The sequence below is a fragment of the Lissotriton vulgaris genome, chromosome 8 (genome assembly GCF_964263255.1).
Source record: "Lissotriton vulgaris chromosome 8, aLisVul1.2, whole genome shotgun sequence".
Taxonomy (NCBI): Eukaryota; Metazoa; Chordata; class Amphibia; order Caudata; family Salamandridae; genus Lissotriton; species Lissotriton vulgaris.
The window spans coordinates 602,361,904-602,378,953 of NC_141696.1; the positions used below are offsets into that span (position 1 = coordinate 602,361,904).

Here is a 17,050-nt window from a genome sequence, read left to right on the forward strand (position 1 = left end):
GGTAGAAGGAGAGGTGAGGACTGTGTGGAGGTGCACCCTTGAACCCAGCTCAGGAGTTCCTGCCAACTTAAGATTGGCGAAGAAACAGAAGATCCAGGTGGCCACTGCTTTGGACCCAGTCCTACTGCCTGCCCACACCTTAAAGAAACCTATACAGCATGATGATTTCCAGCCTAATAACAGTGACCTAAAAAGCCCAGAGTGTACTGATCAGTTTTGAAAGAGCCCCAGACTCCCAAAGACAGCAGCTTGGTCTCTAAAAAGAACAAGAAGGTCCTGCGATACAGTGAAGACTCCTTCCAGACCTACCTCTACACCCAACATACAGAAGGACTACTCGTCCAGAAGACACCCCCCGCCCAAAGACAGCGACCTGCCCAGTAAGGAGAAAACAGACATCTAAAGAAACCCTGGTAACCAGGACCAATTGTGTTCTGACATGGCCTGGCATCTCAACTTCCTAATGCCAGAAACCACTCCTGGGAAGCTGGATTCCAGTGCAGGGAAGACCTGGCTTGGCAGTTCGGACTGGACTGTTCCCATGAGGCACAGGGTCAGACTGATTTGCATATGGTCATGTCTGAACTGGGGTGGCGGAGTGAGCTAAAGAAAAGTGATGGATTAAACCCAGATCAGTTGACTGGGGGTGAGCGTTTGTATTGTCAACGCTCCGTCCATCTCATCTTTGGTTTCTCTCAACTTCCTCACCTGGCTGCTGGTTCTGTAAGTGACCTCCTGGTCTGAACCCCTGCAGCCTGAAAGCAAAATGGATGACCTCTATAGGTAAATATTGGCAGCTTATTCCATTGCAATGCATCCTGCTGTCCTGGTTGTCATTTTGGTACTACCTTGCCCCCCCCCCGGGTCAGCCTTACAATGAAACAATGTAACTTAGTGTCTACAATTGACTAGTCCTACAGTACCTGAACTGTAGGAGTTTGTTTTGCATCAAGTTAAGAAAATGAAGTGAAAAACAAGAAAATAATCTGCTGTTTCAAGTATTACAAAGAGTTTACATTTTCTTTACTGCAAAGACACTTGTATGCTTCTATAAAACCATCACACCTTATTTTGAAATATATTAAGAATGTGAAAGTAAAACTTACCTGCACCAAGTGATTCAAGTAATAAAAACCCAACTTTTATACAGACAATTGGTCTGGATTCAGTCTTTGAATGAGAGACATAATTGTGTGTCAGAGTATGGACAAATGCTTAACACTTCGTTCAGATAAGCCAGACTGCTCAGCTAACACTAAATTTAGTGTAAGGAATGATGTACTTCATCCTCTGCTATACCTCTGGGACTCCCTGGACTATGCACACTACCTCCTTTGAGTATAGTATATATAGAGCCAGCCTCTTACATCAACCCGTAAAGTGATCTAGTGTAGATTTTGTCAGGGGGAGGGGGTAGAAACTCACCCAGTTTTAGATCTATCAACAATAAGCACTTGAGTAAGTTACTTTGTACCATTAGGTCAGCTAGGCATACTGATGTATTGACATCAGTCACTGGCTGGCCCATTTAACAAAGGTCGTCCCTCCAACATAGGATCCCATGCCACTGTATCCTTTGTAAGAGGGGGTGAGGGGGGAGGCGCAGCATGGTTTATTACTAATAGCCGAACAAACATTAGTGATGCAACAATTTTACTGTATATAACATCAGAAGTCAGACGATGTAAGACATTAAAAACCATTTATTCACTGAAGTGCATTAATAACTGACTAAAAAAGGCATAAACTAGTTCAAGGAGCATTTGGGAATCAATGCTTTTTCTAGAATTCCTGAGACTCCACGTCTTTGGATTCTTGCATTGACCCCTTGGCAGTCTTTTTGGGGAGCAGCGAAGCTTGGATATTTGGTAGAACACCACCTTCTGCAATGGTCACACCAGCAAACAGCTTGTTCAGCTCTTCGTCATTCCTGACAGCCAGCTGGAGGTGCCTGGGCACAATCCTAGATCTTTTGTTGTCCTTTGCGGCGTTTCCCGCCAGTTCCAGCACCTCTGCAGTCAGGTATTCCAGAACAGCCGCCAAGTAAACAGGAGCACCAGAGCCCACCCGCTCGGCATAGTTCCCCTTCTTCAGCAGTCGATGGATGCGACCAACAGGAAACTGTAGGCCTGCTCTGGAGGACCGTGTCTTGTGCTCACTTCCCTTTGGCTTGCCCACTTTCTTGCCACGGCCAGACATGATGCTAAGGGAGGGGGTTGAAGAAAAAAGCGTTACTGTGATGTATAACCATACAATACTCTATATGTGACATTCGTCACAAACGCATAACACATCTATGACTCTCCGTTTAAGCACCCTTTGGACAATGACATTTGCTGGTAGATGGCTGAGCTCCTTGAAAGTCTTATGAGCACATGGTCCTTTCTTCAGACTATTTTTTGCTAGTTTGATAAAAATGAAAATGTTCAAGCCACCCAGAGCCCTATAAATGACTGGGGGTGGTCAGTGGAAAGGTGACGTTGAACATAACCTGTTAGGTTATGGAGAAAAAAGTGTAGGGCAAGCACTTGTGTTGCTAAACTTTCCGACAAACTGCATGCTTCAATGCTCCGTGCACACTGCATGAAGAATGAAGAAAGACAGATGATGCAATTGACTAGTCTACATTAATTTACCCCCCCTCCCAAAAAAATAAATAAATTGTGCAACAAGCCTGCTACACTAAATAGACCTCATCAGGTCATTCAAGAGAGCCAATCTAAATCAATTGATTAATAAGTGTTCAATGGACAAGTTGCACGTAGAAGAACTACTGGATTGATGGTAGTCACAATTAGCACCACTTAAGAGTTGCATTATGCACTTCAAATTTAGACTGCAGATTTGTCTTGCACAAAAAACGCTAAGCATGCATATCAGACCACATTCCATATCTCCGTCCCTGCCACGTCCCTAAGATCTAATATCACATCTTGTAAGAAGCCCAGAAACGAACAGGCATGTAAAATCCAGGTCGCTAACCCTTTTTCAAGTGGTCTGGAGCTCTGAAAGCTCTTGGCCACACAAATAGAGAGGATTTTGTATTCATGGGATAATTGGAAGACCGATATTGGGGGGATGAGAAAGGAGTCACATTTAAAATGCGTGGCTGTTTGATTAATTCAGGGGCCATCGAAGTGATGAACTGATTGCAAGCGATAGTTTTGCAACGACTACCTGATCAGGGAGTTTATTTGTGCCACAGAAGATAGAATATTAAAAGTAGTAAACATTGCCACAAGTTGCTTGCAAATTAAGTCAGAAGATTACATGAAATTCTTTAAAGATGGGGATTAACAAATTGAAACCCCTGAAATCCATTAGCCATGTATAGGAACTTATTACAGCTTTCATATTCTAAAACCATTAACAATTGTTACTTGACCAGATTTGTATTGCAATAATGCTACTGGAATTATTAGAGACTTAGAATCCATATTAAGTAGTTTGATTTTTACCAAGTTCAAATATGGGTGTTGAATTATTCAAAACGAGAATCCGTTTTATTTTGTATATGAAATTTTGGTTGTAAAAGATGAAACACATTTTTACACCTATTCACAGCTCTGGGAATCGGTAACATCTGCTCCTACATTTATTTTATAACATTAGAATTGAGTGAGCTCTTGCTTGTCGGGGCTGAGCATATGTGCACCAGCTTCATGTAGCATGGGGTCTACTATATGAAAGGTTTTCATTCTCTTACTCCTTCCCAGAGGAAGCCATTCCCATATGAATCGGAGATTAAGCTATGCATCTGTTTTGCATAAGTTAGATTGGCTACTGTAACTTGTTATCACCCATTGAATTTTGTAACAGTGGCAGGTCAGATCTGTAAATACCAAAGTGTGAAAAAACTAGTGTTCACTGGAACATGCAGGTTTTGGCTTAATACCCAAAATCTGCACGCTAATCTCAAAAACGTAATTGGTGATAATTATTGCATCAGATATACCCTTGGTGTGGGTTGCTAACACCCCCCACAGCAAGAGTTACTGCAAGTAATTTCTATATATCCTTTTCGATAAACAGCATAACGTCTTTGACTGCTGCCCTTCAGAACTTTACTAGATGTCCCCTTCTAATCAGAAGCAACTTCCTAACAAGTTGCTTAGAGCTGCAATAACTCGTGTTGTTACTAAGTATTCCTCTAGGAAGATGCAACTGCTTAAAGTGTCCTTCAAAGTTCAGGGGGTTGGAGCTTGAAAACAAACGCACTCTTGCTATGCTAATAAACATTCATTTAATTCACTAGAAGTATCTATGCTAATGCTGGTATATCAATATTGCAACTTTCAATTGTCTTGATTGTTATATAACCCTTTACAATAATCACATTTTCTATCCACTGGTTAGGCCAAGTGCCTTCCACCAAATACAGGTACTAGCAATAAATGGTTATGTCCAGTGCCTTCTACCACATTGTTGGCAAACTATTTGAGTGGCATTATATTTACGTCACTGTAAAATGCCCTGTGGTGGGAAGAAGCAAAATGCAAGCCAATAAGAGGATTACGTTTCACACACAAACCGGGCAAATCCTAAAGTTAAAGATCCCCTTGAATCAAGTGATGAATTTTAAAATGTCTTTCACGGAGATGCAGTTCCTTGTCATTACCAGGTATCCCCCTCAAGACAATGCAAAAGCATTGCTATTCCTTCATGAAGGGGCAGTTCCACAAGTTGTTACTAGGTATTCTTAACAAGTCAACTGCAAAACCATTGAAATATTTTCATGAAACTGCAGTCCCACTTGTGAAGTCTATCTCAAGTCAGGAGCCACTGCTTCAAATGACCTGTACCAGGCTGAGGTGTGTGGCTTTAGTATACGAATTTGTACACAGGTTTCTGCCATTTTACTCATGTGTGCATTTTCCTTAGGAAGCGTTGACCAACCCTGGTTCGTAATGAGCAGAGTCAAATTACAGATTAATACACCTTTTTTTTTAATATCACCACACCTATTTATAGGTGCCTTTAGTCACTGGCGAGTACAGTTAGATAATAGATTGTCTGTTTATTGGGGTGGAAGCTTTGCCAAGATAGTTTATACCGACAGTGCTTTTCCAACAACCCAATAGGTGAGAAGCAGTTGAGGCCCTTCAAGTCGGATACAAGTGGTTGAAATGTCAGTCACAACCCTGGGTGTATCTTTAACCGAAAAATATGCGTATACACTCGGGCTACTTTAATGAATTGTGCTATTTTTCGGTAGAATACATGAATATGCCAAAGCCGGTTTATAGGTAGGAATGTTCAGTGGTTGGGAAGCGCAAGTGACTAACTATTTCTATTTTTCTGGAACTATTTTTTGTACATATGCATTGGCGAAAGGCAGTCATTCAAAGTGATAGCATCCAATGGCTGTACTGTTTACCTTCTGCAGGAGCGAAGGTGAGTAATTTGAGGTATTGGTCTACAAAAGGGAAAGTGTTGATTGGGAGTCTATACTTTTATGTACCCAGTACCGTGGCATTATCTAGCAGAAACTTATTGATTTGCCAGTGTTTAATTCTCTTGAAAAGTCAAAACAAATTCAAAAAGAGGGGCACGACGATAAAATGTACTACATTTCAGCCACCAGTTGATTAAAGTTCCTTTTCTCTGATACTTATTTAACAGAATATACAATTTGAGAGCAGGGTAGTAGAAGCAAAGGTTAACTAATGACATTTCAGCGGATGACTGGTACTAAGGAGGGGCAATTTTGACCAGAGTATTAATGTGCGTTGAAATGATAATACGGCCAGAAAGTGCTTCAGTTATTTGGCATAATTTTAAAAAACCCGTCGAACAATGTTTACCTCACTGAACAATTCCCGTGGCCCGGTCTATGGTGCATGCTATAGTGAACAAGCGTGATATTTCGAATACAAGAAACAGGGTTTCACTTTAAGCAAGTGGTGTAGCCTGCAATGTTATCTAAACTATTACACCTGGTCTCACAGTTTAAAGACGGCTTTAAGCCCTCAAATTAATACAACTATTGAATTACATACGTTTAGCTTACTCCTGCCACACAGAGCAACAGGATTAATATGACCGAATACGAACAAGTGTTGCCAAATCGGTAGGTCTGGTTTTAAAATGTGAGCGACCTGCTGCCTTTGCCAATGAACGTTTATTGGTGCTGGCAGCATTACCTGGAACATTGTCGCTAAAGTAAAGTTAGCGTACTAATCCCGCAACACTTCGACTTTGTACCCTCGCTGACCCTAGAGGTTGGCGGCGAATAGTTACAAGGTGATGAAAACCATATTATGGAGAATGCAATGTTGCGCTCACGCACAGACGGTTTGTCATGGACAATGCATTTAACATGCGCAACATATTGATTTAGGTTTATATTTCTTTTGAGAGATTGGGAGGGGGTCCGCGCTCGTTTCTTAAATATAGTCACATTAAGAGAATTTAGGCATTTTCTGGTCGCTATAAAATTTAGTCTGCGCATTTTACAGATACTATGCTGGAGTCATTGTTTTTTCCAAGTATCAAAGTCAGCATTGCACAATCGAACAGATTAGTACTTCGTAAACTAGGGAAAAAGGTAATCGACATGGTACGTCAAGAAAAAATAATTAAAATCTCACCAAAGTCAATAAGAGCCAAAGGCCTACTTGAAAACAAACACTTACAATTTAAAAATAAACATAATCAACATTGAAGCACTTGTAAGCGAAGAAGGCTGCTTGGAAACAATACTGTTTGAGGGCAAGGAAGAACAGATGGCAAACTCTCATAAAACCCACCACCAATGGAGTAAAACACTTTACCTCTTAAACAGCGTACACTCACCGCTTTCACTCGCCCCACAACCGCCTGCAACAACCTTTCGCTCACACAGATGATCTCAAACTGCGCGCGCCCAGCTTCCTTTTAAAGTCCCAGCAGTTCGGGGCTAGCTGACACCTGCAATCAGAACGCAACGACTGCCACCTGAGTGTCAGGCGCGCACCCCCGCTTCCCTGCCCTGCCCAGTTCTGAAAAAGAGAGAGAGAAGTGTCAACTCAGTCACACCCCCACCCACCCCACAAAAAAGAACGCTGTTTTAGAAGACTTTATTGCTGCAATACGCTGCCTTCTCCAAATGTTTTAAAGCCAAGGTATTACAATGACCCAAGTTAATTGTCGCGTAAGGATGAGGGGATACGTTGACCCAGTTAAGACTCAAGCTGTACACAGATCCAAAATTGCTCAGTGGACCTAAGGCCATTTGCCACCAGGATTTTTGGTGAAGAGCATGTCGCATTCTGGGAACCGTAGTTTCGCTTTTGGCATTGTAAGCACTGCTGGCGCCCCGGCAACTAATATTTTGAGGCCCAGTGTTCAGAACAATTTTAAATGTACCCCTTAAAGCTAACTCAAGCGATTTTGAATTGCACCTTAAACTTTCAGAGCGGCCTCACAAAAACCTCAAGCTGCACAGCGTCCTCCAGCTAATTACTGGAAACAAAGTTTACCCAGCCTTGAAAAAGTCAATATTTTTTGCACTTGCATCTAGATTTCCTTTTTTCTGTTTCAACAATATTTTACCTGGAATTCGGCGTCTATTTAACTTATGCCTCCAATAGTAGGAAAGGCAGAAGAAGGGTGACTTGGTGGCGGGTTAGTGGGAAAGTATACATGACTAACATGACATCTCTTTTTAGTGGAGTTTTATAATAGCACAAACTAGACCTGAAGGCATCATAGTGCTTTACACCAGTGCCAGTTACAGATGGAGACATTCGTTTTTAGGTCTCGGCTAGCGTAGGCTGCGCATGCGCAGTCTCGCTGGCGAGATCTTATGTCTCCAGAGTAGCGAGGCTTGAACCCGCCCCTCTTCTCCATTGGCTGTCTGCCTAAACGGCGGCCAGCCATTGGAGACGTGGGTTCTGTGACGTCATTTTTGGGGGCTAAGCCCCGTCCGTTTCGGATTGAGGGGCGTGTTTTTTCCTTTCTTTCTCTCCTCGAAAAACACGCCCCTCAATCCGAAAAGGACGGGGCTTAGCTTCCAAAAATGACGTCGCCTCCTCTCCCCCCACCCCTCTTCTCGCCTTTCTCCTCTCCTTTCTCCTGGGCTCTCCCCCTCCCGTCTTGGCCGATGCGCTCCCTGGCTGCTGCTGCTGCTGGGCTCTGTTTTCACGCCCGGGCACTCGAGGGATTCATCACATGATCGCAGTGGAATGTCATTCTGGCTCCATCTTGGGTTTGAGGGAAGCGACGGTCACATTCACACGGTCTTGTGTCTACTTTGCTCACTTACGACGTTGTCAAAGTGGTAAACATGTTCTATTGTGTGATGCTGGATATGGTGGTTTTGCAATCGGGTGAGGTTCTGAAATATGAGAGTTTAAATGTTTAGATGGTGATCACCTTTCTTGCGATGCTGAAATATATTCATTTTTGGGCTATCCGATGGGTTATGGTATCTTGCAGAAAGTGTTTTGGGATCTTCATTGGTGCGCTTGTCATTCACTATAGATGGCACCATTTGGGGATGGCCGCCTGCTCGCCTGGTGTCCTGAGGAGGACCGTCCCATTTCTATGATGGCGCCTGCGCCTGTGCCTGTCTCCCGGGAGACGCGCCGGAAGCCACGCCTCTGCCTGCCCTGGGCCGCCTCTCGGATCGGCTGCTGGGTGTTGCTCTGACGGGAGGTGTTGGGGTGCGGCGGGGGTGGGTGGAACTGCACTGGGGGCTGTAGGGTGAGACATGGAGTGCTCAGTTGGGGGGACGCTCCTGTAGCCCCAGGGGTTCTGACGGGGTGTCCTGTGCCCCCACTGGGGGTTCTTCGTTGCTGTGACATGCCCCAGCCCTGGGCCCGTGGCTGGGGTGCTGCACCCTGATACCCCTGGGGTGGAAGGGGGGCTTCGAGGTCTGGGGTCCTGCCTGCTTCGGATCTGGGCCCTTGCTGGGGGCTGCAGTAGCACCCGGACGGGGCTGCTGATCTTGGCCTTGGTTGGTGGTGCTCTTGCCCTGGGTCATTGATTGATTGATTGATTGCAAGTTTATATAGCGCTAGGATCGACTCCCGGAGGAGTATCTCCGCCCTTCGACCGCTGCGAAACCCTTCCTGGCTTCCCTGAGAGATGGTCCCTTAATGGGTATCTCCAGGGTGAGACCAGGCATCCCCGGCGGTCTGGTGGGGCCGTTAGTGCAGATGAGGCAAGCTTATGCCCAGAGTTGCCGAGTGTGATCGCTGATCAGAGTGGGCACCGAGGCGAGAGAATTATCGAGTCCGCTGACCCTGGTCCAGAAACCTGCCGCGTCGGGAATCGAACCCCGGTCCCGGGCCGTCCTCTGCTCTCGGGTCTGCCGCCTCTAACCAGTGAGCCACACTACTGCTGGGAGATGTGAGGTTCCGTGAATCCTGAACCTGTTCAATAAAGGTCGTCGTATCTAGACGATTTTGGTATCAGCGAACCGCAAATGGCGAGTGCGGTATGCATGAGTGTTTTCGTCATAATACACCAATGGATTCACTGTGTATTTGACGATCTTGTCTGAACCTTTGGGTTCCATTTTGTGTGCAGCAGCCATTTTGTGGACTGCCCTCACATAGGCTGATGACTACAGGATGACTGTGGCCAAACAAGTCTCTAGGGACACATACACCTTAGCTGACTTCTGTGTGACCTGGCCGAACTGACTCCCTTGCCCGAGGCTAAACTTGTTGAGCCAGTTCCTTGTTAGGCAGCTGGTCAGATAGAGATCAAAGAACAGGAGATTGTAAAGTTTGGTATGCACATACACACCCCTTATCCTACCTCTCATCTGTTTCTGTTCTTTTTTTATGACCTGTTTACGACCTGGGTTTGTCCAGATTGTGTGGGACGGTATGTTGGGTTTTTTGCATGCTTGCATAAGCTAGGACTGCCCCTTACTTTTGTGCTGAGTCATGTAACTCTAAAACATATATAAGACCTCTGTTATCTATATTCCTCAGACTGCCTCATTCAATTGCTAAGGCAGTTGGGTGACGTAGCCTCACTTAATTAAGTTTAATAAAGATGTCGTTTTCATATTTCAGCTTCTATGCCAAGTTCTTTATTGATATTAGTAAGACCCCTGAAAATGAAGATTTTCCATTTTATCAAATGGCGCAGCCAACGCGGGCTTCATCAGAGAAGTGACTTTCTGTGGGAGTGATCTTGCCAGGAGACTGAAATCTACTGAGGAGGACAGAACAGGCTTCTACTAAGAAGGTACTCTGTGCACAGGGATTCTGGAGATTCTTTGATTCTGCAGCCCAGTATATTTCTGATCTTCCTGATTTTGATACTCCACATGATGTCACTCCTGACTGAGAACCTTTTTGGCGTGAGTATTTAAAAAAAAAGACCGTTAGGTCATGTAGAACTTGACAGTTAGAATTTGGATAACGTTTTGATTAGTAAAAGTAAGAGTTAAGTATAAGTGGGTCGCTCCCAGTCCTTTGTTCTTTGGTTCTGACTCCCTTGCCCGAGGCTAAACTTGTTGAGCCAGTTCCTTGTTAGGCAGCTGGTCAGATAGAGATCAAAGAACAGGAGATTGTAAAGTTTGGTATGCACATACACACCCCTTATCCTACCTCTCATCTGTTTCTGTTCTTTTTTTATGACCTGTTTACGACCTGGGTTTGTCCAGATTGTGTGGGACGGTATGTTGGGTTTTTTGCATGCTTGCATGAGCTAGGACTGCCTCTTACTTTTGTGCTGAGTCATGTAACCTAAAACATATATAAGACCTCTGTTATCTGTATTGCTCAGACTGCCTCATTCAATTGCTAAGGCAGTTGGGTGACGTAGCCTCACTTAATTAAGTTTAATAAAGATGTCTTTTTCATATTTCAGCTTCTATGCCAAGTTCTTTATTGATATTAGTAAGACCCCTGAGAATGAAGATTTTCCATTTTATCAAATGGCGCAGCCAACGCGGGCTTCATCAGAGAAGTGACTTTCTGTGGGAGTGATCTTGCCAGGAGACTGAAATCTACTGAGGAGGACAGAACAGGCTTCTACTAAGAAGGTACTCTGTGCACAGGGATTCTGGAGATTCTTTGATTCTGCAGCCCAGTATATTTCTGATCTTCCTGATTTTGATCCTCCACATGATCTCACTCCTGACTGAGAACCTTTTTGGCGTGAGTATTTAAAAAAAAAAGACCGTTAGGTCATGTAGAACTTGACAGTTAGAATTTGGATAACGTTTTGATTAGTAAAAGTAAGAGTTTAGTATAAGTGGGTCGCTCCCAGTCCTTTGTTCTTTGGTTCTGTGGTTCTTTGCTTAGTTTGTTTTGTCCTTTTTTTTTTATATATTTTTATTGAGATTTGAGTTGCAAGTTTATACAGATTATAACATATCCTTCACTTACTCAAAGTATACATATACATATTGTAAAATGAATATTATCAAGAAATGCAGAATACAGAAACTAATAAAAGGAAGAAGAAAGATCTTATTAAGTCGTTACTCCATCAATCCAATTTTGAATTGGTGTCCAAATTTTTATGCCAAGTAGTTTCCTTTTTCTTCCCTTGGTTGCATATATTGCCAATTCAAGTTTGTATCTAGCTAAAAGACGACCCCTCCATGTGGAGAACGACAGCGGTTCTGGGCTGATCCAATCCTGTGTGATACATGCGCGTAATTCAGACATCATAATGAATAATAAATTGATTTCTTCTAGGTCTATTGAGACTTTAGAAACACCAAATAATATTAATTCAGGTGATATAACAATAGTTTTACAAAAAGTGTTTTCGATGAATTTATGAATATCAGAAATTAACCTAGTAAGCTTTACACAGGAGTGAAACATATGTATTGTGTCAGCCCCTCTCATATTACATCGATTATAATTAATTCCAGCAATAGACCCCCATTTCAAAACTTTAGCAGGTGTATAATAAAGGTCACACAGAATCATATAGTGTTGAGTACGAGTACGCCCAGAAAATAGGATAGAGGTAGCCATTTTAATCGAATCTTTTAAAAATAGATCCTTTGTTCCTAATTTCTCTTCCCATTTATCGCACAGATTGTTAAAGTCATCCGAGAGGTAAGTCATTAACATATTATAATAATAGCCTATTCTTCTTTTATTGGTTAGGCTATCTATAAGCAAAATTGGCATTAAATCCTGCCTTGCTACATTAGAGGGTAAGTGTAGAAAGCTATGAATCTGTAAATATTTAAAATAATCATGAGAAGGAATTTTGAAATTATTTTGAAGTTCTCCAAAAGAAAGTAACGAATCATAATTATTTGTGTATAAGTCAGAGAGAAAAAAAATCCCCTTAGTATTCCATTTTTTCATCACCTGGTCTCTAAATATAGAAGGGAAGCAATGAATTGAATTTAATGGGGTGTATCTTGTGACTTTTCTGATACCAACCACTTTTTTGATAATTCGCCAAGCTTTATATGCTGCTGCTAGAATTTTAAATTTTGTTTTTTTATAGTAGCTTGGTTCTATTATTTTTAGCAAATGGTGATTAGCTTCGGTGCCTAATACAAGTTCATATATATTTGGGTATTGTGCTAAAGAAGTAGGGATTTTATTACCGACAATCAAAGGAGACATGTATTGGAGTACTGCTGCTAGATAGTAGAATAGAAAATGTGGTGCAGCCCAACCCCCTCTATCTTTCGGTGTAATCATCTTCTTATATGCTCTCCTGATGCCTCTATAGCCCCACAAAAATCTAACTGCGCTTCTTTCAATTTCTTGAAAAAAGCTTAAGGGAAATTCCAGAGGGATTGTTCTAAATAAGTAGATACATTTCGGCAATATGAGCATCTTTAAGATATTATTTCTGCCATGGAGAGATAAATGTAAGTGATTTATTCTTTCCAGGGTTGAATTAACCTTTTTGAGAATCGGGGTATAGTTTAAACTAGGTATTTTTGAGATAGGTGTAGTTAATCTAATTCCTAGATAGACTGCCTCAGAGACTATATTTCCAATTGGCGGTGGATTTGGACCTATAAACAGAACTTGCGTCTTGGACAAATTTAATTTATATCCAGAAAAAGATCCAAATGTATCCGCCAATTCTTCAATCCTCAAAAAAGTTCTTTCAATATCTTTGGTAACCACTACCAAGTCATCTGCATAGGCAAGGGCTCTATATACAGTACCTCCTAGCTGTACCGGCACTATATTCTCATCCCGATTTAACTGATTAAGAAAGATATCTATGTATATGGCAAAAAGAAGAGGAGAGGATGGACATCCCTGGCGTGTCCCTCGCTGAATAGGGAATAATGCAGACTTAGTAGAGCCTATTTTTATTGCTGATACTGGGTTTTTGTATAATGCCTTAAATGCATTTATTATTCCTGGTCCGAAACCTTTCATGGCTAGCAAGTCCCAGAGATAGGGCCATGCCACTCTGTCAAATGCTTTTTCAGCATCTAGCAAGGTAATCCCTATTGGTGTATTAGAGGCTTCTGCCCAATCCATCATAGCTATGATTCTACGTATATGGTCAGCCGTATCTCTGTTAGGAATGAATCCATGTTGCCAGCGAGAAACAATTAGTGGTATTATCTTTGATAGTCTTGTGGCAAGTATTTTCGAGTATATTTTACTGTCGGCATTGATTAAGGATATTGGCCTATAAGAAGCTGGGTTGACTGGATCTTTATCTTTTTTTAAAAACGTCATGATTACTGATGTAGCCCAAGATTCTGGTGGTATACCTTTTTGTGCCTCTAGGAAAGTAATAAGCATGTCACGTTTTATATGACTTCTAAAAGACTTATAAAATTCTAGTGGGATAAGGTCTGGACCAGTTGCTTTGCCTGTTGCTAGTGAGTTTAGTGCATTTTCGATTTCTTCCCATGTAATCGCAGCATCCAACGCCAAGTTTTGGTCATAAGAAAGGGATGGCAGAAGATTTTCCATGGCAAAGTTCAAACATATGTCAGACGAATAATGATCATTCTCTTGTGTATAGAGTTTGAGATAAAACTTACGAAAAACTTCCAGAATTTCCTCTTGTTTATTATGCATTTGACCTGTTTCATCTTGAATTATATTAATGGTATTATAAGCTTCTTTCTGTCTAACTCTTTTTGACAAAATTTTCCCTGTATTTTCACCTATCTCATATATCTGGGTTTTATAACTTGCCATCTGTTGTGCTGATTTATCTGCAAAGAATTCATAACAGATAGCTTTACTGATCGCTAGACTCGATTCTATATCCGATATTGGTTGTTGACGTGATATTGCTGTTATTAATTCCTTTCCCCAAAATAATACTTTCTCAAATGCTTTTTCATTCTTTTCACGCATAATTTTCTGTTTTTGAATAGTATAAGATAGCGTCTCTCCCCTTACCCCTGATTTGAACGTGTCCCAGACAATTTGAACAGAAGCAGTTCCTCTATTAATATCAAAGAATTCTTTCATCCATATAGCCAACATATCTAAGTATTCTGGATCGAATAATAGTTTACGATCAAAAGTCCAGAGCTTCGGTTGAGGAATTGATTTATCAGTTTTGATTTCGATCAGTATTGGGTTATGGTCAGAAATTATGCGTGGAAATAACTCAAAATTTGTATCATGGATAAACGATTTTTTAAGGAGAAAATAATCCAAACGTACAAACTTTTTATGTGGATGGGAAAAGAATGTAAACACGGGAGATAATGTTTTTTTTCATAGACTATATCAACTAAACCATGGTCCAGAACCAATAACCGTAAAGACATAAATGACTTCTTTTTAACTCCCTGATAGCAGGATACATCACAAATATCCTTATTAGAATCTAGGTGAATATTAAAGTCACCACAAAGTATTAATAATGAAGACCAGTTGGCTAATTCCAAGTTTAGAAAGTCCAGAATAGCTGGATCATCCACATTTGGAGCATAGACAGCGCATACAGTCCATAATATATTGTTAATTTTGAACTCTGATATTGCCCATCTACCATATTTATCTGCTTTATGCAGAATTAGTATACCCAGGCCCTTCCTGAATAGAATAGCGACACCTTTTGTTGTTGAGCCTTGAGATGTACATTCAGCTAGCTGCATGCCTAAATCTTTATATAGGTGTCTATCCTTCCACATTATATGTGATTCCTGAATACACAATATATCATTTTTCATAGACTGTAAGATTTGTGCCGCTATCCCCCTCTTCTTTTTATTATTCAAACCACATATATTCCAAGAACAAACACGTAATTTTCCCATTTATAACAACATTTACTTCGCAGATGAGGTACCAGATTGTGCAAAAAATACATGTATACGAACCAGTGAAATTTCAAATATTTCTCCCTAACAAAGAGCTTAACACAACTTAACAAAATAGCTACACGTAGCAAAATAATAGACATTCTGTTTTTACTTGCAACTTCATTTTTTTTCCCCAACCCTCCCCACACCCCCCTCTGGGCTCCTCCTGAGCCCCCCCCCCCACCCTCCCCACCCCTCAGTGCTGTCAAGGCAGAGGGACATACTAGTCCCTCGTGTTGATGATGTGATGAGCGCTAGGTAGTTCTCATCGTGTGGTTCATTTCATGAAAAAAAATCTGAGCAAATTTTATCATTCATTTGCCATATCCATTACTAGCTTTTACTAAGCCTGCTTTCCCCCATTTTTTAACTTGTCAACATGAACTACATTAAATTCTTATTGCACTCCTAGCGGGGAGAAAGAGAAGAAAGCAGATTTAAATTATTAAACATATTTGTTCATGATTCATAGTTCATAATTCATAGTTCGTAATCCTCTCAGATAGACATCAGAAATTCTTTGGCTGCTACCTCGGAAGTAAAGAAAACAGAACGTTCCTTATGTATCACTTTAAGTTTGGCCGGATTTAAAAGAAATGCTTGGGCTCCTTTTGCCTGGAATAAGGAAATAAGCTGTCTTAGCTGCCATCTTAATTGCACAGTAGCATGACAGTAATCCGGTCGCACAAAGAATTCAACATCTCGAACCTTACGCTTTTTATTAGGTCTTGCCAAATCATAGAGTGCTTCTCTGGCTAAGAAATTATTCAATGAGATCAAGATAGCTCGTGGTTTAGAGGCTGAGTCTTGTCTTGCCAGGAACGGAAATCTGTGCGCCCTTTGAATTTCAGTCTCCCATTTCCATTGATTTAGCTCTGGGAAGGCAGCAGAGAAAAGTTCTATCATGAACTGACATGGGTTTGAATTCTCCTTCCCTTCCGGCACACCCAGGACTCGGAGATTATTGCGGCGTGATCTATTTTCCAAATCCACGAGCTTCCAATTAATCTCCTCTTTCAGACCCTCCATGGATTTTAGTTGTGTGCTCTGCTGTGCCATAGAATCTTCCATTTGTGAAATCCTACTTTCCGTCTCAGTAACTCTGATAATTGTATCATTAGAGATTTTCATTACTTTTCTCAAGTTGTTTTGTAGCTTTTTTACAGCTCCCTGAGTTCGGAGATTTTCAGTTTTGGTTTCTTCTCTATGATGCAGCATTACACGATAAAGGACTTCCATTGTTATTTCAGGTGAATCATCAGATGGATTGTGAGATCCAGGAGTTATAAATGATGGAAGTGAAGTGGACTTATTAGACCCCCGCAATGTAGAGTTAGAGTTAGAGATCTCCGCTTCTTCTTCCCCCCCCCATTCAGGTCTATTCGGGGACTCCTCTGGATCTGAATCTAATTCTTCAGGATTGCTAAGCTCTTCTTGGCCTAGATCAGAATAAGATGTTTCTTGTTCCAGCAATGACCCAATGTCCTGTACCATCTCATCTGTACTGTCAGAGTCCAACGCGTGTGATAGATCAGTCATGGAATAAAAATTGCCAGCTGAATCTAAAGCCTCTGTGTCATCTCCTCGGGTCTCAGTGGTGGCCAATGTTTTTTGTATTGAGTCACAATTTTTACCACTGGATACTCCCCCTTTAGCAGATCCTTCAGTACTACTCAATTGTTTATCTGAGGCCTTCTGATTAACATCAGGGACAACAGTTTTTTTCCTAAACATAACTGGGATTTTCGGTATGGCACCTAGCCTACAACTCCCAGAATCCACCACATTTGTGTCTTCAACAGAGATTGTTATAGATGCATTAGAATT

At 41.6% G+C, this 17,050-nt stretch overlaps 2 protein-coding genes across 3 annotated transcripts in view; both read right to left on the reverse strand.

Annotated features, from left to right (window-relative positions):
• LOC147697783 (late histone H2A.1-like) overlaps nt 1-6,817 on the reverse strand; it is a 233,829-nt gene extending 227,012 nt beyond the window's left edge. Inside the window, exon 1 of one of the 2 annotated variants that reach the window (XM_086934457.1) lies at nt 6,796-6,817. The gene's annotated coding sequence lies outside the window, so the exon portion shown is untranslated. The other variant, XM_086934458.1, reaches the window with a different exon arrangement.
• Nucleotides 1,747-6,864, reverse strand: LOC147697784 (late histone H2A.1-like). The gene is made up of 2 exons (XM_086934459.1): nt 6,796-6,864; nt 1,747-2,203 (listed from the first exon to the last, which is right to left on the reverse strand). Exon 2 carries the CDS (start codon nt 2,197-2,199, stop codon nt 1,783-1,785), a length of 417 nt encoding a protein of 138 aa, XP_086790585.1. The 5' UTR covers nt 2,200-2,203; nt 6,796-6,864; the 3' UTR covers nt 1,747-1,782.
• Nucleotides 6,865-17,050: the final 10,186 nt, after the last annotated feature.

Coding starts and splice junctions, on each gene's coding strand:
- LOC147697784 (XM_086934459.1), bottom strand. CDS start 2,199: ATGTCTGGCCGTGGCAAGAAAGTGGGCAAGCCAAAGGGAAGTGAGCAC.